Source organism: Argopecten irradians, chromosome 6 (genome assembly GCF_041381155.1).
Source record: "Argopecten irradians isolate NY chromosome 6, Ai_NY, whole genome shotgun sequence".
Classification (NCBI taxonomy): Eukaryota; Metazoa; Mollusca; class Bivalvia; order Pectinida; family Pectinidae; genus Argopecten; species Argopecten irradians.
In genome coordinates, this window is record NC_091139.1 from 41646782 (window position 1) to 41670445 (window position 23664).

Consider the following 23664-nt stretch of genomic DNA (forward strand, 5'->3'; position numbering starts at 1 on the left):
ATCCCAGCAGATTTGGATGAATGTAAGTTCTCCCACAGTGATTTAAACCTGGAGACTTCTAACTAACCTAAGGGGCTCCTCCACAAACAACACTATTGTCAATATCATTTATTTGTTGGGACAGCACTTTTTATCAATCTTGTTTTCAAAAGGAAAGGGACAAATTTACATAATACCTCGTTCTAGATGCTATCTTGAGAACTGTCTTAGTAACAAATAGATCGTGTACCACCCAACTGAATATTAGAGACAACTCCTGCTTCTAAATTACCACTACACATATCAATGTGTAACCAGGTGTAAATCACCTGCGGATCTTTGAAATATGTCTGCACTATTTCAAGAATGATATCATAAGGAGCAGGACAAGTTCACTACATGATAAAACATGACTTGTTGTACCAGAAGTAATATACACTTTTAACTCATTAAAGTAATTAAAATTATCTTGATGTGGCTCCAGACACCTTCATTTAGCCACAATTATTTCTGATTTCAAGAAATATCTCTCACATCTCTAACTTTCAATATAAATTCCCAATAATCTTATAGGCCTATTGTTCAGACACTCAACCTAATGGACATGTGATATCCTTATGCACCTCAAAAATGACAAGTTCAATTGGTTTGCTATCATTTTTCTCACATTTTTCAAAGAAAGAGTAGTTTAATTCATCCAAGGTTTGTTAAAATTTTTGAAACCACAAATTCTACATCAAAAATGTGTAAAAAAAATCTTCGCCGAATCTTAGTTAATGGTGCTTAAGGATGGTTTGATTGGTCGCTTTTATCCAACACAGAAACAGAGCCTGGATCGAGTTACTTCTACATGGATATTGGTTGATAAATATTAATGACAGACCATGAAATCTCCTCACTCAGAACTAAGTTTATTAGCGTTTCACTCCAATTTATGTCTGATCTGAAGATGTTACCATCCGATGATGACTCAATCTGCACACCAAGGTAGCCAATGGACAAAACGAGGAGACTCCAATGTGTTCACTATCACTTTAATGCTTTTATCAGAAATATCAAACCCCTGAGATCCTGACATCAAGAATCAGAGATATAGATATGGAAACAAGACGTGAGATTACTCACCAGGTAACTGACATTCATACTAAATATGGAGATTCCTCACAGTCTACTGTCATTTATAAACTGTCAAATAAGTCACTTTTATCAAATCTTAATTTCCTATGGATTAAGGACAATTTTCATTTGTCAAATTGCAAGGCAGCTAAATCAATACATTATATAAAGTGCATCCAGAATTTATTCGTGTTTCCATTTTCTAGTGATATTGTTTCATCCGTCTGTTACCATGACAACAAAGGACAACTGTGTTTCCATTTGTTTGCCTAATATTCTAAAATTAAACCTTAAAGCAATGGGCAACCATTTTTTAATACAAAGCTGTAACAATTCTGTCTGGTATTTGACGGGTACAATAAAAATACAATCAGAACAGAAAAGCCCAGAGGAGAGATTGAGAAGATTTGATATTTCATTTCCCATTTTCCTTTTAGAAATATTTGCGGATCAGTTCTGGCGTGTCTTGACAAATTGTATACATACAACAAAATCTTGGATTTTTTTTCTCTATCATGCACATGTTCAATATAGCAAACTTGCCACATTTGCTAGACCTTGTGCTTTCATGTGAAATTATGCATTCTCAGTTGTTTCGTACTGTAGCTGAAATGTTTCTAGTTTACATCATTCCCCTTATCACAAAATTATGTGCAATGCAGGCCGACTAAGATGTCCACTAAAACCAATAGCAATCGTGACCAAATTTTTGATAAAGTGTATCGCCAGTGTTGCCATGACAACATATCCCCAGCCGTCCAATGAGATTAAGGTATAGAAGAGCGGTAGACTGACCTATTGGTGTTATTGTGATAAATTACGACTACTCCCCAGGGACATCTAGATCCAGGCCCGATACTCGGCCATATCAGGCTCGTTATGGATGCAAATTAAGATGCAGACAGAGCCCACGCCAGGTAACACAGGGGACAGCCTGCGGCAGTTGTACATGTCAACTTGGTCCTTAAAATCAATAATTGCTATCATATGAAAATAATGGTCCAATCAGTTTGAAATATGGCAGAGCCCACAATTTTTTGTTTAAGGTTGGATGAACACAGCGTGTGATCTTGCACGCTGTGATCTCAACCATATGTACCTATCTATCGCTTCAATCTCCGTACCCACCATCATTACTCATATAGGGAAAAAAATCAATCAAATTTAATAGTCACGCTTCAATCAATTCAACATTATAAAACATGTTTAAACCAAAAGTCACGGTCAGTAAAGGGTCATGGAGATCAGCGTTCATTTCCTTAACCTGGTTACCTTCAATTAATTTATTATACCTGTTTTGGAAAATTATTACCAATACCTGCACGTAATAAAACTAAAACCCGTATTCCTTAATTCCCAAGATCATTGGCTATAATTCATATTGTGAACCTTTACAGAACCAGCAAGTTCCAATGTTACCGTTCCACAAATGCAAAGCCTTATTTGCCTAAGTGACTCACCAAGATTTTACGAAAAAGATATTTTTTTTAAAGCAATGCACACACATGAATACTGGAAAATGCAGTAAAGTTTGGACATGTTTCCCTTATTCTACAGCTGGCTACTCGGGAGTTATATTACGTCAAGTCGGGAGTTATAATATGTCAAACCTAATGATGTTCGTGCGGTTGGATTAATCAATTACGGAATAAGATACCGGTGGTATTGTTTTATTGATCAATTCAAATATAAGTATTTTCATTAAGTATTTCTTTTATCTTTGAAATGTCATAAAGGATCAATGCAATAAAAATACTTGTACTTTAATGTTCTCTGCATAAAAATTTCTATTTTGTCTTACATAGAAAACATCTATAATTCAGGAGAGGCTTTTAAACTTCCCGTGCTGTTATTCTATTGTAGCCCTTCTGTATATATCCTATGTAGACCTATAGGTAATCTGATTCCCTTCATCAGAAAAACCATTTATTGTCAACAGGCGGGCGATAAATAAGTATAGTTTGTGGGTGATGAGTAAGCAGGTTGTGATAATTATTGATGGTATTGTGTACATGTTACCAGTGATGTGACGAGACACACGTCGTTGTTCCCAGCTCTGCCAATCACGTGTGTCGTTCCCAGCTCTGCCAATCACAACTACAAAGCCAGCAATTCAAACCAGAGGACCATTACCCTATATATATATATATATGGCACCAGTAACGACAAACACTTCTAACGTTCTAAATCTATATGGGAATGGGGTAGCAAAGATTCCAAAAGTTACATGGCCAAACCAGTATATTTCACTGAAAAGTATCGCTTGATTAAGGTCATCTTGTTTAGCTCACAAGACTGAATATCCTAGGAACATATTCAAAATACATTAGACTCTAGTGGTTGTGAAATATCAGATAAAATACCAGTAATTTATAACAAATCACTTCTATATATAGACACTACGACATGTATTACATCATAACACTGAGAGTGTTCATCCATCCATATCTGTCTCTCCCACACAATATAACATAAACCAACACCTTCAACTGCTATAGGTCAATATACCTTACAACACGATTTACCTTACAGAACTTGATCTAAATAGAACATGATCTCACTTACAGAAATTGCGTCGGATAAAACAAATAAATTACTTCTGATATATAAGATGATCATTGCACAAACGAATAACCTGAGGTTTTTTCCGAGTAGAAATCAAACTGGGTGCTGGTGAAGTCGGTACGTTTCTCTCCAAACTTTGTAGATGTAATTGTTGGCAGCATGGTACAAGTACAACGGTATAACTTAGACAGCAGTATGCCACAACAAACACTTGGCATCGCAGTTCTGACTGGAGCAGCAGTTACAGAATATTATATAGTATGTTAGGCTGTAGGAAAATCAAAAGAATTTCCTCCAGGTCTCGTCCAAAACACTTTATAACTGATGAGTATGCACCGAAAAAATACAGGCCATTACCCCCTCTATCAATCATGACTCTCCTATTGGAATTTTCTTTAGTGTGACAAATTCAACAGTATGGTGAAATATACTTAATCCATTACCTTTATTTATCATGACTCCTCAAATTTTTAAGAAATTAGTTTAATTTGTATCACAAAATTAACAATGTAAAGAAATAGATAAATTTCATTTAGCATATAGAGTACCCAAAGTCCTAATCATCATGATGATGCCTCGCTTAATTTTGAAGATTTTTTTCTTTAAATTAGTATTCCAAGTTAAGAGCAGGGTGAAGTATTTCTAATTTCGTGGAATTTTACTCTGTATGGAATAGCACAGTTTCATGCATGTGGTGTGGACAAACATCCAGTAGCTCAAGCTTATCATGTTATTATTATTAACACTTCCTGTCCGGAGAAACTATCTCCATACCTTGTGAAGCTAAATGAGATCAAGGTGTGGGTCAGATATATAGCTAGCCCTGAAGTAGCAGAGAAATAAACAAATTAGTTCCCACCTGTACCATATAGATATGCTCACCGAGGGTCAGATCCTGTAACCCACCGAGGGTAAAAATCCACATCCCATCAGGTTTGGTATCTGTGTCAACACCTAGCTGGCCACTACTGAGTACCCCAAAAAATTCTTAAGACCACAGAGATAATTCCAATTTCAAAGAAAATATTCCGTGTAATTTATAGCTATATATATAATTTATATATGTAATTTATTTGGAACATAAATATTAGTGTAAAAGCTTATGGCATGCTATCTTATCGGCTTATCCTTGTAGTTGCCAGCCCATCATACCGTAATGGCTATCGTAAAACTGTTAACACACCAACTCCTCAATTGCCCTGATTACTACAGGCCTTTATGGTTATAAATGCCCCAAGCTTTGATCACAGGATATTTGAGTTGGCAGAGGAACTCGGAAAATAACTTCCACATGCACACATACATGGATCCTACTGCATTAATCACATATAAAACAATAACAGATAACATCACAGGGACTGGCATATGTGACACAGCTATTTACACAATAACGTGTGAGAATTTTCACAATAAATAAATGGAAATAAAATTCAATTCAATATATTATCGCTGACACCTTATAAATATATTTTTCATTCTCTCCTGCTTCGATAATGAAAACTGATTACTGACATTCCCAGCCAACTATTTTTTCCTAATAAAGTTTGCTTTTGAACTTATTTGTAAATGTTCAAGTTTTCTTTTAAATAAATTTTTGCGGAATTCTCAAAAGAAATTGTTCTTTACTCGTGCACAAGAGAAGATAGCGATCTATAAAATCACATGATGGCTTACAAAGATGGAGGCTGTTTTTCTCCTCTGGTAATGTTTATACAAGCTGGGCAGGCCAAAACTCCAACAACCAAATCTTGATTTCTGAAGCTAAATATCTACGCTAGCCTACTTAAAACGATGTATTTAATTGTAACAGGTGCCCTGGGTCTACTCCCTGTAGAGTTCAGGAAATGCTTTAATAAATGATTCTTTTAAGGAAAGATTATTCTATCAAGTTCTTTTCATATCAAACACATTCTGTTTAGTTACTTTGGACAAAAAGTTTTTTTTTTCTTTTCAGGTTTTCTTGTTTGGTTTTCTGAAAAACATCTTTAACATGAATATAATAAAACTTCATACAAATCTCGGATATATTCAGTAATGTACAGCCGTTTGTATGTGTCTTTTGATTAGAGAGTTATGGATATAGAACGATATGAATCAGAATGTTTGTACAATACAGGGCAATATTCAAGTGCAAACATGAACTGCCGTCTGATATTGTGAAATAAGCTTCAGATTTTGATGGATTTTCCTGCTGTTTTTTTTTTAATATGCACAGTGTTACAGAGAGATTTTAGTACAACCACGGCATAAGGTCACAAAATGTCAGAACATTTTAAGATGTTTGAGGCATGCTGATAACTTTATCGGGCTGCCACTAAAAATGACCAACATCACAGATGAGCTATGTAGCTTTGTTCATGTAATGTTCATTTTCTGACATTGATTTCTTTTAAACTGGTCATGACAACTGCTTTAGATTAACGGAATTTCAATAACGCAACCTGATAGGAGATTTACTGCGATATCAACACTATTGTATTTGTGATAACACCAGCAACCCAAAGAACACATCTGTCGAGACATTCTTTTTCATCTTTAAGTTTGTATTTAATGTGATTTAAAAACTAAATGGACTTAAAAATGAAGCATTTATTATCTTAATAGATATGCATGGTATTTCTGTTCTTCCAATAAAGAAGAAAATACCATGTGAATATCTAAAACATTTAAACTTAATAAAATAATTTAACGGATATATGACTTTATGTCTGGCCGTCAGAAGCAGTGTGTGTGACATTAACAAACTGCCCAGACTATCTCAGCATTATGAATGAAAGCCATATAGTCCTACATATGGAGTCCATTATTTATCACGCTCTTGACCTCACAAGGTCACGCTCTCAGCACCTTTTATCTCCTTCACCATGTCTACACAGAAACCACATTTAAGCCTGGTCTTGCCTCTAGAGGTGACAGTTGAAAAAGTTTTACAGTGTTGAAATTAAACCAAATGAAATATGTGTCCCCCCTCCCCCTTACACCCTAAAACACATAATCTTTACATATAAATACTTATAATCATGATTACCTCTGTTAAAAAAAGCTATGAAGTATTGAGGTCTTCAAAATCTGTAATTCAATCAGAATTATCACAAATTATTTCCTTGTAGCCAAAGGATGATGAAGTATGTCCCTTTTTATTACTTGAGCTGGTATCACGAGCCAGTGTTTGTTGATGTCTACCAAAACTATGTATTGGAATATCCGGGTTGAGCCGACGTTGCGTTAATGAGGTTTGACTATCTAAAATTGGTCTCATCATTGGGGGAGGAAAGATAATCTTTTAAATTAAAAAAGAAAAAAAAGAAAAAAAAACAACTTTGTCTGCCTATAAACCGTAGATTCCAAATTCTTTCCTTACACTTATAGTTAACGCTAACAATGCTTGCCTGTCCTGGTGAAGACTGGCACGATTCATTAGGAACGTACAGGTCAATCCAATACAGTTAGCTCTGAACAAGGGCTTCACCCTCCTCTCTCATCATCTACAGGCCGCTGATTAAAGTCATGCTTTTATTAAGATTTTATTCCTAGTATTGAGAAGGAAGGAACATAACTTTAACTGGTTTCGGCTGCTAAAGATGTTGGCAGCCCATCAAGGCCCGGTCTAGGAGTACTAGTCTGACCCGGTAAATAGTACATCTCCTATACAAGTGTACACATACAGATGCATGTGCATGTATGTATGCACACTTTGTATAAACAGATACTACACTTTTAGACACCTCTATTGACAGTTGTAACACATATGGTTCTGACAGACAGCTGTTGAGAAGACATATTACCATGGAGATTCTGGATCCCTGTCATTCAATAATTAATTTAATATATATTTTTAAATTTGAGGACTTGAAACAATGAACAGTTTTTTTAAAAATATTTTTTAATACTTTTACCACATATGACTTACTAGATTAACGAAAAAAGATCTATAACAATTTTTTAGCAAATCAGCTGAAGGGATCTACTAAATAAATCAAATACCAGAATAGAGCTGCATTTCTGTTAGCAGAGGCTCTTTATGCTATCAACAAATAAAGAAACTGAGACTCATGTTCATTAGCAAATTGAGACCACAATATTCGGTTACTAGGTTTACCACAATATTCGGTTACTAGGTTTACCATAATATTCGGTTACTAGGTTTACCACAATATTCGGTTACTAGGTTTACCATAATATTCGGTTACTAGGTTTACCATAATATTCGGTTACTAGGTTTACCATAATATTCGGTTACAAGGTTTACCATAATATTCGGTTACTTGGTTTACCATCATATTCTGTTACTTGGTTTATTCGGTTACTAGGTTTACCATAATATTCGGTTACTTGGTTTACCATAATATTCGGTTACTTGGTTTACCATCATATTCTGTTACTTGGTTTATTCGGTTACTAGGTTTACCATACTATGTTTACCATCAGATTCGCCAATGTTCATTAACATCAATAACAAACAGAAGACCATCAGCTATTACCAGTGGTTAGAGATAGGGACATATACCTTCATTTCTCTATAACCTTGGAAAATAGTCAGTTTATCTATTCTATCTACTTGATCAATATGTATACAGTTCTATACCCCATAGTCAAAAATGACCACAGAAATGTACACAGGTCACTACACTCACATAGGGGTCACCTTGTCCAGTAGAACTGACCAGTCCAGTATACTGCCCATGAACTAGATACCGATCTCCCCCTTCACATAAACATGTCTACATTAACCAAGAAAATCCCTCAGGCAAATAACTAGATTTCTAATCAATAACAAAAACAGGCAAAAAACACAAGGACCTAATATACAATGTGGTGCTTATCTGTGGCGAGCAGTCTCTATCAGTCACTCTACAAATACATGTACTTCCCACTCTCCTCATTTGTGCACAAGCAACTGTTTATTTCTTAAAAACTGTCTCAGTCAGACTCGTAGGCATTATTTGCTGGAACTTTTAGGATAAGGCAACTGATTGAGATTCATAGAAAGTAAAGTACTGTATAAAAAAGCATTCCTGTGTGGTATCACCGACCGAAGATTGTTATCAACACAGACCCCTCCTAGATTTGTCATAGACTAGGATTTTTTATAAGATTGTCTCCCTTGAAATTTTGCAACTGGTTGTATCCTGAATAATCAAGTCATCTTTTTTCTCTTGCTTTTTATCTTCCACAGAAAGGCTACTGATCACCTAGATACGCTACCATACAGCCTCTGATAGAATATTAAAATTGTCCCAAAATTTTGGCTGAAGTTTTTGGCACCATGACATGTGATTCTAGGGGGAGATAACCTATAGTAATATAATTCAGGTTAAGAAATTCTTCTCAGCTACTTTGGCTGGCCAGTCTGACCACTTTGAACTGTATAAATAAAGGCCTACCTTTTTTGCGTCATTGTCTGTGGTTGGGACCTGCTGTGGACTCAGACCAGTCCCATTGGTAATCATGGGCGAACTGGACATCAGGTCTTCGGAGGGTCTCTGTAACGACAAATCAATAAATCAATAATTTGTACAATAACAAAAACACATCTTAAAAAAGCAACAATTTGTAAGAATATAATATTTTATGTTTTGCATTAACAAATTGGTTTTACTGTAGATAAGTTACAGAATTTGTTTCTTTAGCATTTTTCATACTGTACTAACTAGAATATCATGTAATAAAAACTCTAATAAAGATCATGTTTCAGTGTGAAGTGGGGAAAAAACTTGACTTGATTACATTATACCATCTAAAATTGTTTATCTTTCCGCAGAGATGAACTTCTAATAAATCACCAGTCGTTTAAGTTTCCAGGAATAAACATCAATGCATTGTGAACTATTTGATGAGGCACACCTAACAAGGTAACGTGTGTGAACGCTGTGCCAATGATCATGAAGCGTGGTGCGGTGGGCAAACTTAATGTCGTTGTCTGGTGTTTTTATGTGAGGTACTGATGTATACATTAACACATACACGGTGTACCTTTATTGGACATGACCAGACAAGACCGTTCATTATTACACCTTCCCTGATTCGCCAATCAGTCGATACACTAATGGCAATTCCTGCTTTATAGCATGGTAATAAGTAACTGATGCCAATTCAAATGAGGATCAGAGGAAATACAAACTATGGAATGCAAATGTAGGTTTTTATTTCTCACCCTAGCTGTGCCGACTGACAAGTCAGGCTTTATGATGTTTGCATGTTGGGAAATAATTCATTCAGTTTCATCGCAATCAATACAGAACAAAATGTTTATGGTAGTGAGGAAATGCAGAAAACCGACCAAACAAGAGAAAGCACGAGGAATTGTGTAACCCAGCAGAGGCCGGGACACAGCAAATCTTTGTAGAAACCGATTAGATAGAAATTTATCCAATTCAGTCTTCATCACTTTGGCTGCTTAGGAACCAGCCGATGACCTTGTAGTATTGGGAGATGTGTATACCACACCTGTCCTCCCTCAGATTCTGTGTAATAACTTACAGATTTATACCAACAACTGGCCTACAGCTTCAGACACACTTCTTTATTTTTTCTGTTTCTGCCCAATCATATATCCACCAGAAACCTCACATATTCACATTTAAAAAAAAAAAAAAAAAAAGAAAGAAAAAATACTAATTGAACTTGCACTAAAATGACATCAGTATGATAGTTGGTCACAGTTCATGATTTGATGACAGAAACGCTCAGTTTATTTCGTTTTAAACCTTTCATGCTTATCCAGCTGTGCAAATTTTCGGTAATTTCTAGTTCAATCCACAACATTCATTGAGCTCATATAGTTGACTCATAACAACTTACACCAGTTTGGATCAAACACGTATCAAAACTGAAAACCTCATAATGCTCGACAAATTTATACTAGATGTAGTCAATTTTGAAGAGAATTTCACCATGATCGTAAATGCTACAAATGTTCCCCTGTCTACAATACTGTTTGGCTGACTATATTATAGATATTTTCGTGCTCTGGAATAGCTTGGTTTACTGCTGTGAGTTCTTAGTTTGACATAAACAACCAGACAGAGACATATCCATTTACAAAGAATCCCATCACCATTTGTCAAAATGTATTAAATATCATTTATAACTCTAGCTATATCAAATATAATTCTAGATGTTTTCGTGGATCAAAGACTAGTATATTAACAATTTCTTATGTTTCAAGGGTCAGGGACAACAAAATATGGGGTTCCTGATGTTTCAAGGGTCAAAGACTTTGCAAATTCTTTGCCACTGGAAAATAGGGAAAAAATTCCAAGGACTGTTCATGTATGCATTAGATAGACTGTAAGCAATGTTTGCCCCCCCCCCCTCCCTAAACTGATGAGGTAGTTAATGTATTATCAAGATTCCACACCAGAATATAATATCTGACCAATGGTGTCCTGGACTGTGTTATAGAGATTTGCCACTGTTGCTAACCTTATCAGAGCACATCTCTCAGTGCTCCAAGACTTTTGAATCTGTAGCTGGTTTATCATCACTTCTTCACTACACTTAAGAGCTGTACATCTGTTCATGTGATTTCCACAAACTCTGTACATCAAGTCAAGTCAACCAAAAGTTTCCTCCCAAAATTTCCCCTGTTAAATGTTATGACTGGTAAATCATTTTACAAGAAATGAGCAACAACTTCTGAAGGAGAATTACACATGGGTGCATTTATTCCTGGGTATAATTAGAACTGCAAGTCACTGTAAGCCTGGTTTTAAGCAGAACCAGAGGTAGTTGTTCAATCTAGGGCCAGGCAAACCAGTGGCCAATCATACCTCAGAGATTTGACCAACAGCAGTGACTGGAAATAACTTAATATTAGAACTGATGGTCAGGCAGTTTACCATAATTACACTTGATAGATCGAGTGCTGCAGGTCAGGCGCCCATTGTTACACGACAACGTGCTTGTTCTTGGTACAATTAAGCTTTTAAAGCAAGACAGAAAATGGTTACCACAGGCTAGCTGCTACCATTAGTTGTTGAACCAAACAGTCAAGGTAATTGTTTGTTTCCCTGTAACGAGACAGTGATACCTTCCACACCCATATGTACACTGACCTTCTACACCTTGAGTTTTTTTTTTCTTTTTCATTTTTTTTTTAATCTGTTGACAACATTATGCTCTGTGAATTCTGCTTACATGTGTCAGTACCACTACTGATTTACATACTGGCTAGACCAATCTACATAACTACCAAAAAATTCCTACAGAACAAGACACTATCTGAATATTGCCAAAAACAGTCTTACAGACCCAAGACAATCTCTGAATATTGATAAAAAAGTATGGGCTTGACACTGCAGGATGAAACACAAACCAAGCAGAATGATTGGATCAAATGTGTACTCTTAAAGTCTATACAACGTAGTTTATTCAATTAAATATACACTGCTAAGTAGAGCCATATATTTAATTACAAAGTAGGGATTTTCACTTGTGCAGTGGATTGATACGCTATAAAGGGCTGGCAACTGTTACCGGTGCATGTACCACAAAACTTAATGGCTTTTTAAACAAATTAATGGTGCTTGATCTATTTTAAAACTGTTAGCCGTGTCCCTGGAGTAAATATACTATACAGACTTGTCTTCACATACCCACAAGGAGGGATCCCCCCCCCCCCCCCACTCCCTAGGATAACTGGATTAATGGTGAAGCTGTGCGACTGATACAGCAGCCCTGGACCAGGACAGATGATGTTGACAGTGGCCGAGGGCTGCATTATATATGAATAATTGACTATTTCCATCAGTTTTGCCAAGCTCCTATTTAGATGTACTGATGTCACCACTCTACAGTTAAAACATTATCTATCGACTGTTTGATAGCAGCATGGCAATCATGAAAAGGATACATTTAAAAATTCATAAATGACTGCAATATAGAAATGAGAAAATATATGCATATTGATGGGATGGTTTAGACCAGTAACAGGAATAAACATATAAAATTCATGGAACGCAGGGAAAACGTACCGCTATAGAAATTAGCAAAATATGAGAAGATCAATTTCATCCTCTAGCTACCATAACAACAGCAATGGCACAAATGTGTAAATAAAAAAAACATATGGCAGGCCAATGTGCTGCCTTATTTGCATGTAGTTGCAGTGTGCACTGTGCACAAATAAGTGCATTTCTCCCGCTTCCTCTTGTATAAATGGTTGTCTTATTTCTGAATGTCTTATTGATGGCAAACCTGAACAGGCATTTGGATGTCAAGTAAGCCATGCACTGTGTAGTCAAGTACAGGCGAACTGAAAACAGCACACTGATCTTTCATTACTATCACTTAATGGCAATCATGGGTATCATGAATTGTCAGAATTTATAAATAGCACTTATGTGTCAGATTTTTTTAAAATGTATCCCTGTTTGAAAACGGGCATGGTTTTCTTTCACATAAATTTCATTACCAGTTCAAGTCTTCAAAAGAAACTTTCATTTTTCACAGTAGATATACATTTGTATATACATAATATCAAATGAATACCACAAACATGACCTTTGAACTTCAAATCGATAGCCTCTGGTCTGGGATAGATTTTGAAATGCTCTGATGATTGATGGATATCAATTTGTGTTGTGCATTGTCTAGACAATTTATATACAAAACTTGTCATAGATTGAATAGACCACATAACATTACCGTTCTACAGAGTAATTGTACAGATAAATCTCGGTGCTCCGAAGAAAGTACAGGAAACACTAGAGCAGACAATAATCTAATGTTAATGGAACCCTAGTTCTTTTATAAATAAATGATTTAATCCTGTGTGTATTTATCTTGGGAGCTTTCATTTAGCATTATTCTAGCTGTTATATTTCTCACGTAGTTCATATTTCCACAGAAAAAGAATTCAACAGAATTGGATTTGAAAGATTTTACAAGATGAACCATCTAAGAGCTTATTGGATTTGATGTGCTCGATTACACGTTTTAATTAGGTCATGCCATAAGGATCATGCTTCAGTTGTTCACTCATTAATGCATATTGAACATCAAAAACAGTTCAAAAGCTACAATGGAGTCGGGAGATGGCTTTCTCTGTATAGAATAGACGAGCAGAAGCTCGGTAATTCTGGTACATTACAGCATTCAAACACACAATTATGCACCCGGCCCTAGGGTGGTAGTATTTAAACATTGAACATATCAACCTAAACCATTTACTGCCTGGCATCAAACAATAATTACAGCTACAACACATAAACAGGTCTTCAATTGGGACAATCAAGTAATATCCACTACTGGTAATTTACATAATTATTCCCGTCCAAAATGCCTAAAATGATGGCCATACTTCGGTGGCTACAGGATATTGGGAGTGACATTTAAATCACAGCCTATAACATTGGATTCTAGCCCAAGCTTGTATATCCCTATTATAGCTAATTCTCTTGTCAGATATTCTTAAGCTGTGCTATCTCCTCTAAAAAATTTTTATGAAATTAAAAAACATGACAAACATCTACTTAGTATAATTAACATTTAATTTAAATTTCCTCATATCCTGCTTGTGTCATGGAATATATTTAAACATGGATGACGGCTCTGAACCGGCTAAATACTACCCTTTAAATAGGGTATTTTATTGAATTTTTTTTTGTTTAACAGTCTGGTAACGATTGTAGAGAAGAAGCATCTTATCCAATCACTATCTTTCTGATACCTTTACATGTCAAATAATTTTTTTTTCCTTTTCATTCACAACCTCTGAAGCCTTACACATTAAGCTGTTTAGAAGTATAAATTCCAACAAGTGGCTGTCACTAAGCTGACAGGCTCCCTCTTATAACTGTTCTAATCCAAAAGCAGTTTATTCACACCAATTGTTGCTTTGTTTTACAGAATAACAGTAAACATGTTGTTGAAGGAAGAAGAAGATTGAGGTGGTTGTTGGTTTGTAATAATATCATACAAATACCAGCATTGCTGATCGACACTACCCAACTCTGATTACCAGAATTAAACAAGCATTATTCAAATATAATTCTAGACTGTTTTAAAAACTTAAGTCAAACAAAAATGTAAGGTGGGGTAGTAGAGAGTTATTTGTTCAATAGAAATAAAATATAAGATTTTAATCCCTTAATCACAAGCTTTATTAGAAAGCATTTTATCTTAATTCCCAATTCTCCGGCCACATATTACTAAGTCAAAAGATAATCAAATAGAACCAGTTACTGTTAGGGTACATATTTTAGCTAATATCTCATGTTAATGCTTTTTGCACCATGACTTTAAGATATGATTCTGCTAATAGCATTTTATAAACGTTAAATTTTTGAAAATTTTGCCCCAAAAATAAGGAAATTTACTGTATACATCCCAGAATATCCATTATGCATCAGTTCTACCTGAATATTTAACCACTATAATGACTAGTCTACACACAAACTTACACCTAATGGTTATGGGTTAATACACTCTGGCGGTGCTAAAGAGACGTGGAAGTTTTTAGTCATTTTCCTCACATTTATCACAGAATATTTGTTGTTATACAGGAATATAAAGAATGCTAGTCTTGTTGGCAGAGTAAAAAGAATTTGACGACCTAATTAATGGTCTTGGTATTTTAGCTGACTGCCTTACGATGTATTTGCTAGCTGTCATAAAGACCTGACCTAGACATCTATCAAGTAGCTTGTACATCTTTGTACAATTTTGTGTATTTCTGCTATCGGTATGTATACCAACAAAGATTGCGGATTTGGCGGTGTATTACACCGAATCTCACTTCATTCTCAACATGTGATGAAATATTGGGATGTGCACATATAAAACCTATTTACTCGGGAGAATACAGGTTTACTCTCACGACAAGATACTACGATATGCATATCACATACATTAGATGTGTCAGAAACGCACACAAGCATATATAAAGTATGGGCTGTTTTTGTTGATAGTCCACTTATTACGAATATCAGTGAGTCAACACGTTGAAATGCTACACCAAGTTAATATTGCTACACTTCACTGAGCTAACTGTAATATACTGAAAACCTCCACAGATACTGCCATTAACTTCGCTAGGGATCATGTAATACCCCAATATCCTCAAATGTTAAAGAATACACTAAAATATTATAGCTTGTGTGTTCTTAGGCACTTTCTGTAAAACTTCCTCTGATAATTCCATCCAATCAAAATTGCATTAAATGATTTTGTGACCAAAGCCCTCTAAGTCCTTGATAAAACATAATGTATAAAAGATTTTTTTTTCAATTAAGGTGTTAAGATAAATATATCTACAGCAATTGAAAATTATTTCACACTTGTTGAGATGATAATTATAAAATTTGAGGCGATAATTGCAGTAAAATCAAAGTGAGATTGCGAAATAACAGAACCCATGACAGTATAGTTGACCTATAAGGCATTGCTATGCTGCATGCAATGACTGACTCGTATTCCTGCTGATAATTGTCATTGATCTTACCATACAAATATCCCAAAACACTTCATACCCTGCAAGGATGAGTGATGGCAGATTCCAATCAACTCCACACAGATTCTAAAATGTTCCTTGGAAATACTTCTACAACTGCGACATACCAGTCCTGCACTTACAGTTGCAGCTATTTCATAACAAAATTCTCTCCTAGCGGCATAGGATTGATGACTAAATCAGGAAAGATTTATTGAAATCAATCACACAGAAAATTGCCTAAACCATAAAATCTCATTGAAGCAGGCTAGCAGCTCTCAGAATGTTCTATTGAACAGCCGAGATTTCTCCGGAATTCCAGAGGATCTGGCCGGGATGTGGGGATCACCAAGGACACCAGTTAGCATGTGTGACAGTTTGCCTCTAACATAGTTTTAATTTACCCAATAAAGCAGACATCCTTACCCTAACACAACATCTGAAAGCTTTTAATACCAATACATATTTCTTCTCTCGAGAATTTAGGTTACAAGTAATGTGTGACTATATCCCATCTATTAATACCGAGCTTCAGTGATAACAGTAAGTTACAACCATAGAGATAAGACATTCAAACCGAAAATAAAAATGCATTCTCTTTCTACTGTCAGGACAAACTCCCAAGCTTGTAGTACAGAAATGTTCTCAAAGAAACCAGTCGGTGCTAATTAAAAAGCTAGGAAATGAAAATACTCACATTTTCCATATGAAGATGGAGCGGAAAGTAAGAGAAGGTGATGAGGTGACCGGTGGTTCACAGAGAGCTAGCTAAGGGGGAGAGAACAAGACAGTACAGCAGCCCACATTAGCAGTGGCACATCAGCGGCTTGATTGGGTATCCAAACAGAGAGAGAGTACACACACGACTGCACTGTAACAGAGTGCTGTAGGGAGTGACTTCTTCACTGGCCAGTCAGTCAGCAGCAGCAGCAGCAGTAGTACGGACAGCAGTAGTCTCCCAATTGTCTCGGGCCAAACACCAAACTACTGCAGATTACTTTCTTCCAGATGACCGCCACGAAACTACTGCACTTAACAGAGATATACACTGGAAAACTGAGTCCAAGAAATAAAGTGTTAGTAGCAGTAGAGTGTCAAGCAAAGGAAAGAGAGAGTCCGGACTAGGGAGAGACTGTCCTGTAGCTGTTGTCACCCAGTCACTGTGTATAAACAACTATGGCTACGAAAGCTTATTTCCTCGGGGTATTAAGCAGCTATTTATACACGCCAGACATTCTCTCTCAATGTGCACTCTTCTTTACATATATATAGTGGCATGTGTGAAATGTAATGTATGGAGTAAAGTAAAATTGTATTCACTTCATATCTGTATTCAGTGAGAAAGCTCTATACAACCCTTTCTAATCAGTCAACCAGAAACGAGTCGAGAAGCCCATGGATAGCTTTGTCAATTGAGTCCGGGAGTTTTTTTCCCTTATTGAATCTTGATTATGCGTGGTGACAACTAAATCAGTAACCAATGACACTGCGACATGTGTATATAAAACCAGTAAATGGTCCACCCCCTCTGCAATCCGGGAAAGTTTGGGGACAAAGAGGACAGAAATGATAACTTTTTATTTCACAATTTCATATCAAGTATGACTAGCCCAGCAGGTAGCTAATGACTACTTAACGGTCAGGCTAGGACATTTTAGTCTTAGCAGCAGAGAGTTTGACCCTTCCATTCCTACTGACCACAATCAGATGACCCAGTCTATTATTAGTCGAGTCTAAAGTGACTGCTGGAGGTGTGATGGGCTTTAATTGCTCCGATCAGGACCGAACTTGTTTAGGTTTGATTCTTATTGATCTTTTCACCTGAGAGCTTAACTGAAGCAGTACACATACTTTTAATTATAAAATATCATTTATCCATTTAGACAACCTACTGAGTGAAAATTGGCTGCCCCAGGTAGGCTAGGTGTATAAGTAATTATAGGTTTATCACAGGTAAAACACGGCCTACTTCACAGACATGTTCAGGCGCTAAAGGGAAAAAAACCAACATAATTGCTTTTGCCTAATTCATCATAATATCTAAATCTTATAGCTGGAAACCCAACCTTATGGTATGCTTTACATATCAGGACATTTTATATGCAAACTAAACAAGGCAAAATATGAATGTTAAGAAACGTTTTGTCATGATAAAGATTTGATGACATTCTATGAAATTTAAAGATTTGTGAGATGAAATATGAAATAAAAATGTGAAATAAATTTTAGAAAAACTTTCAGTTGACAAATTGTTGATTACATCCAAAATACAACTAAGCAAAATACAACTAAGCCTATGTGTATATAAAGATAGTCTATTAAAATAAATTTTCGATTGTTGTGAGTATTCAATAAATTTTCCATTGTTGTAGGTTTTCAATAGAGATTGTACCTCAGGTGTCAACTGTTCAAAAGGGTTTTTCATGTTTTTAAATGCAGAAAGTTTGAATGCAATTATTGTCATGTGAAAGAAAGCTCCAAAATTACTACCACTTCAGTTTGGTACAATAATCATGTTTTAAGTTGGAAATAAAAGCATAGCACTTGAGGTTTTCCTTACGAGAATGACTATGTTTATAACTTTAACATCCAGGACAACGTTAAATCTACATCTACTGGATGTCTACAGGCCCCATCTGGTGAACAAATACTGGAATGTCAGGGACATAGCCCCAATCATTATAGAAACATGCACAGGCATTAGACAACTATTCCTCCCTTCTCTCCTACACACTTAGATAGCAGACTGACCCTTAAAGCCACAGATTTACATATTGATCAGGGTCTGATTTGGTTGGCGGGCTAGTAGCTGTGTATGTGTGGAACACTTATATAAACAATATTCCCCACCAAAATCCTCTTTACCAAACACCATGACCATACACTTTCTACTTTGAATAAACAAACCTTAATAAAAATCATAGATGGGGAAGCTGTTCTCTGGCAGTACTGGTACTGATCATTCATATCTCACCATCAATGCAAAAGACTAGCATGAAATATGATTCAGAGCCAGCACCCCTGGGACCGATAGCTATCAGAACCAAGTTGACAAGCTCTGGATGCATGTGAAAAACACACAAGAATCCTGAGCAATCTGTGAATAAAACGGTCTCCGCACAGGACCAAGCAGCGATGCACCTATCACATGATCATCAGCAGATAACAACATAAAAACATCATTTTTATATCATCATCATCTTTTTCAAGGTCAAATTATATTTATCTTTTATCATCTGTTTTGCAAATCTTAAAAATTTAATCTTGACTCCAACTCTTAGAGAATATGTGTATAACTAGCCTGATATTGGCAAGTGTACTTGGCTGAGTAGTAGACATTATGATTTTATAACGTTTGTATGAGCCAGACAGGACTATTATAGCCCAATCACTCCACAGTTACTTGTATCCACAAGTAATATCTACAGCTATATAACTATTCCCTTAGATCACATTACAACATTTTTCATTTCCCTCCAAAACAATATGAATAGATTTAATTCTAAATCCTGTTTTAAATCATTACCAGGCAACAGATTTGATTCACAGACATTTCTATTGTTATTTCAGGTTTCCTGCAGAAATACGATAAAAAGGAAATAATCTGGTTGGGTTGGCAACTCATTCTGAAGACTGTCGGAGTTATCCCCCTTAAATCAAATTTGTTGATATTGTACAAACCTCATGTAAATAGCAAACATTCATGTAAAAAAATTACTAGGCACCCAATAAATACTGCAACATTGCTCAATCTAATTCCCTTTGTTGGTGACTTTTTGTAGTTCTTCCTTTTCTTCTTCTTTTTTTGTTGTTGCAGTTTTTAAACGATCAAATTTTAAATGAACATTCCCCCTCGTCAAGCAGAACGATTTTAATCCAAAAATCAAAACAAAGCAACATATTACAATTCGCAAGAACTTTATATTTTAGAAAATTAAATTTTACTTATATTTGATGTTTGGTAATGATTGTGTATTTATGTGTTATCATTGCTTTGGTGTATGAATATAAATTATTGTGGTTATTTGTATCTATATTGTCCGTGGATATATCTCTGCAATCATTTTAATATAAATTTATTCCAATTTTGTATAAAAACAACAGAGAACTCAATGCCGATAAAGCAGGATGAGCCAACAGCTGGGTAAAGGTGTAGTCTTGTCGTGAAACTGAATACCTGTTTACAGTGAAACCGATATTCTACCTGTTCTTATTATCTTGAGTTTATTAGCATCGTATTGATAACATGCTTTATTGATTTTTGTCGCGTTTTAGCTCTATGACAAGCCGATGTAGTATGCCAGTAACCGGTGTAAGGGCTTATCTTGTATGTTATCTTGTTGGATCAGTTGTAAAACACTGCCAGATGGTACTTTCACTTTACTAGTTGTTTGTATCAGTAAATGAAAATATTGGAAAAAACAATCTTTAAGCAAACAAAAAGAGAGTACTTTCACTTTACTAGTAGTTTGTATTAGTAAGTGAAAATTTTGGAAAAACTTCAAGTAATTTGTGAAAAAAATCTCTTCCTCCTCAAGCTACCATGTCAAGATCAATGTATCAATTATCATCGAGCTCGTAAAACTGCATGGAGTCACACCTACATCTCTCTCAATAGCCCGCAGTAGGTGAAGGCGGTGTAACGGTTCCAATGAAATATTGATGCCTGTATTTAAGGGGATTACCATATATACACTAGGGTGCCAAATCCAATCTCAATTCAATATCTAACAAATCATAGGGGTGCTTATAACATTAAGTCTCGATTGATTTTTGTGAGAGGAGAGTGAGTAAGACAAATTTAACAATAGCACCAGCAATTGCAGCTTACTGCGAAATTTTGTAATTCCACAATCAAACTAACCACCAAATAGATATAATGCACAGCAGACCTCCAAGGCACAAAGCAATTTTTGGGAATCGCCATTATATATACTTGATGATATTAATTTTGCTGGCTGTATTTAAATTTGACCAGTAGGCCTGAGGCTGATTAGATTAGGATATGAGACAAAGGCAGGGTAATTAAATTGTATCTAAACAGCTGCTTTTGGTCCTTCCCCTAATGTCTCCTACGTCAGCTGAGTATAAGGTCAAATTAGAGGGAGTCTTAAGTACCATATATCATAATAACTTGGATTCTACCTGAAAATTTAACAGGTGCTTTTAAGGTACATTATTTTTTCAGAACTCTGCTGAAGCAAATTTTTTTGTTTATAGATAAAACTTCTTTGTCAATTATTGTCTTCTTTCTTGTTTGTTTAGGAGCAATATTCAGTGTAAATTTCAATAGAAAATATTATACATGTATTACTTAATATAGTTAATCATGGAATATATGATAATACTGAGGCCACAGAGAAATAATGTGCTTTGTTGATTATGGCCGGCTGTAACTTTGGTGATGAAAACGATAAAATCTTCGATATGTTACAGCCGACACCAGACTGATTATCACAGAACACATCCCACAGGACAACATATAAATCCTCTGGACCAGCTTACACACCTGGCTATATAGCCTGGCTATCTAGTCAATCAGTCATCAGGCAGGTCTTCAAACATATAGATATATCTATTAATTTCTGGAACTTGAACATATTACGATGTGTCATGATGGTGTCTGCATCAAACCTTTATTGGAAGGCCAATTCTGTGGGTATGATTGGAAATGATAAATTAGTTTTCAATTACAATGATGACGTGTACAAGTAAAATCAGAGTAATAAAGATGGCTTTTATATAACTGGTGACTGTTTTCTCTTGCCTAAGGATGCCCAAGACGCCGAAATTTGTAAAATAGGAGACATTTGTATTGTTTCAATTGTACATTTTCTCTGTCCAGAGGACAATTGTTTGAAAATAAATTGGTAGTCTATTGCAATGGCAACATGTGCACGACACAATAAAATGAGTAGGCGTTATTATCAAAATGTACCCTGAATTTCAGTCTGGTTGTTGACACAACTATGGAATCACCTATACCTAGTGTCTTGTCTGAACCCAATTATCGATGAGCGCTGATGTAAAGCAGTGAACTGATTTGCATATGAACATTTGTTTGGTCGCGAAAGACTACCTGACAGTTTGAATTGAAACGCTAGCTTAACCCTGATCACGACAAAAAATCTATAAAAGGCTTCCATAGCAACAGCTAATGTTTAGTAGAATGTTTGATGTCACCAGTTTGATTTTGCCGAATTGACTGGCCACGTTAGTGTGGGTTTGTTTTCTACTAAATCAATATTTGGGAGTGTGTGTTGGGCACTTTATGATGGCCTATATACCTGTCCGATCACTGAACATGTCATATCCTGATGAATGGACGACAATTTTAGATACGCAAACATTGGAACGTTTTCATTTGAAAGCCGATGGGTTTTACTCTCTTGCTAAAACTTGATTTGAATAGTTTACACAGCTCACTATTCTACAGAAAAGTATAAACACTTGTTTGACTAAGTAATGAAATGTGGGACGCTCAATAAATCATTTCTCCAGTTTTAGGTTACAAGGTTTTAAATGAGACCTTAAGGGATAGTCCTATACCTGATCTAGTGAATAGGAACATGTCCATGTGTCATCTATACCCCTCCTTGTCTGTTCTGAAGACATCAGCGACTCGCATTGTACCAGAGGAGCACAGGTAGAACTACTAAGTCACATAACCTCACCGACACTCAATCTGTGGTGAAATACTCAAGGCGATCATGATAGTTGATATATCTATACATCATTTTGTCTGAATAAAGATTTCAATTTTACCTTAACTGCTGCCTAAGAGACATGTTCTTAGAAACTAAGACAACAAACTTGTAGATTTACAGTTATGATGTTGATAGAGAACCTAATGAATGGATAAAAATAAAGTTTAATCTGCCATTGTAATTATGAGGAAATTAAAATAGGACATATAGCAGCCCGCATAAAAATCTGGTAACTGTAAAGGTATTCCACAAATATCTAACAACCAGTAGAAATACTTTAGAGAAACAATTGACTTGAAATGTATGATGAGTCTGACTAGGTTTGATTAGTACCAGAATAATAAAATGTATTTAACCACCATCATTATCTTATAATTGTATCTAGTTCAAGGCTTTATTACTTTAAGCCTAAAGGCTCATATACACAGATATATCATTTAAAGAAATAAACTTTTAATTTGAGATTATTACCAAACATGTTACTGAAAGTTTCATAAATCAGAATGGTCCTTTGGATGGAAACCGGAGTACTTAGGGGGAAAACCCATTTCGCCTAGTAGATAACCTCATATAGTAGTGTCTAAATGGGGATCAAACCATGGCCAGCTTGGTGAAAGGCTGTTAGGCAAGAAGGTTATTCTTTATCAACAAACAAAGCTTTGGCAAAATCAATGGGACCTAGATGCTGAAGTTTTGTTCCATACCCCTGTTGACTGGGGACAGTTTCATCTCTGACCATGTTGACTTAATTTGTACAAGCAACAAAGATGAAATAATGCAAATTCAGTCAACACTAAAATTAAAATATTAGTAAAATAACTAACATATTATGTGCTTTAGTAGAAGCAGTTAGACAGGTGTTAA

General features: G+C 35.6%; 1 protein-coding gene across 15 annotated transcripts in view; it reads right to left on the reverse strand.

The window, feature by feature from the left end:
• Positions 1-23664, reverse strand: part of LOC138325922 (polypyrimidine tract-binding protein 3-like) — a 111409-nt gene that overhangs the window by 21794 nt on the left and 65951 nt on the right. For 12 of the 15 annotated variants that reach the window (XM_069271942.1, XM_069271943.1, XM_069271948.1 and 9 more), the window contains one exon: positions 9045-9143. In XM_069271942.1, the coding sequence (XP_069128043.1) occupies positions 9045-9143 (99 nt within the window). Of the gene's footprint in view, positions 1-9044; positions 9144-9394; positions 9505-11085; positions 11116-16790; positions 17309-23664 lie in introns of those variants that run through there. The other 3 variants (XM_069271945.1, XM_069271944.1, XM_069271947.1) reach the window with 3 other exon arrangements.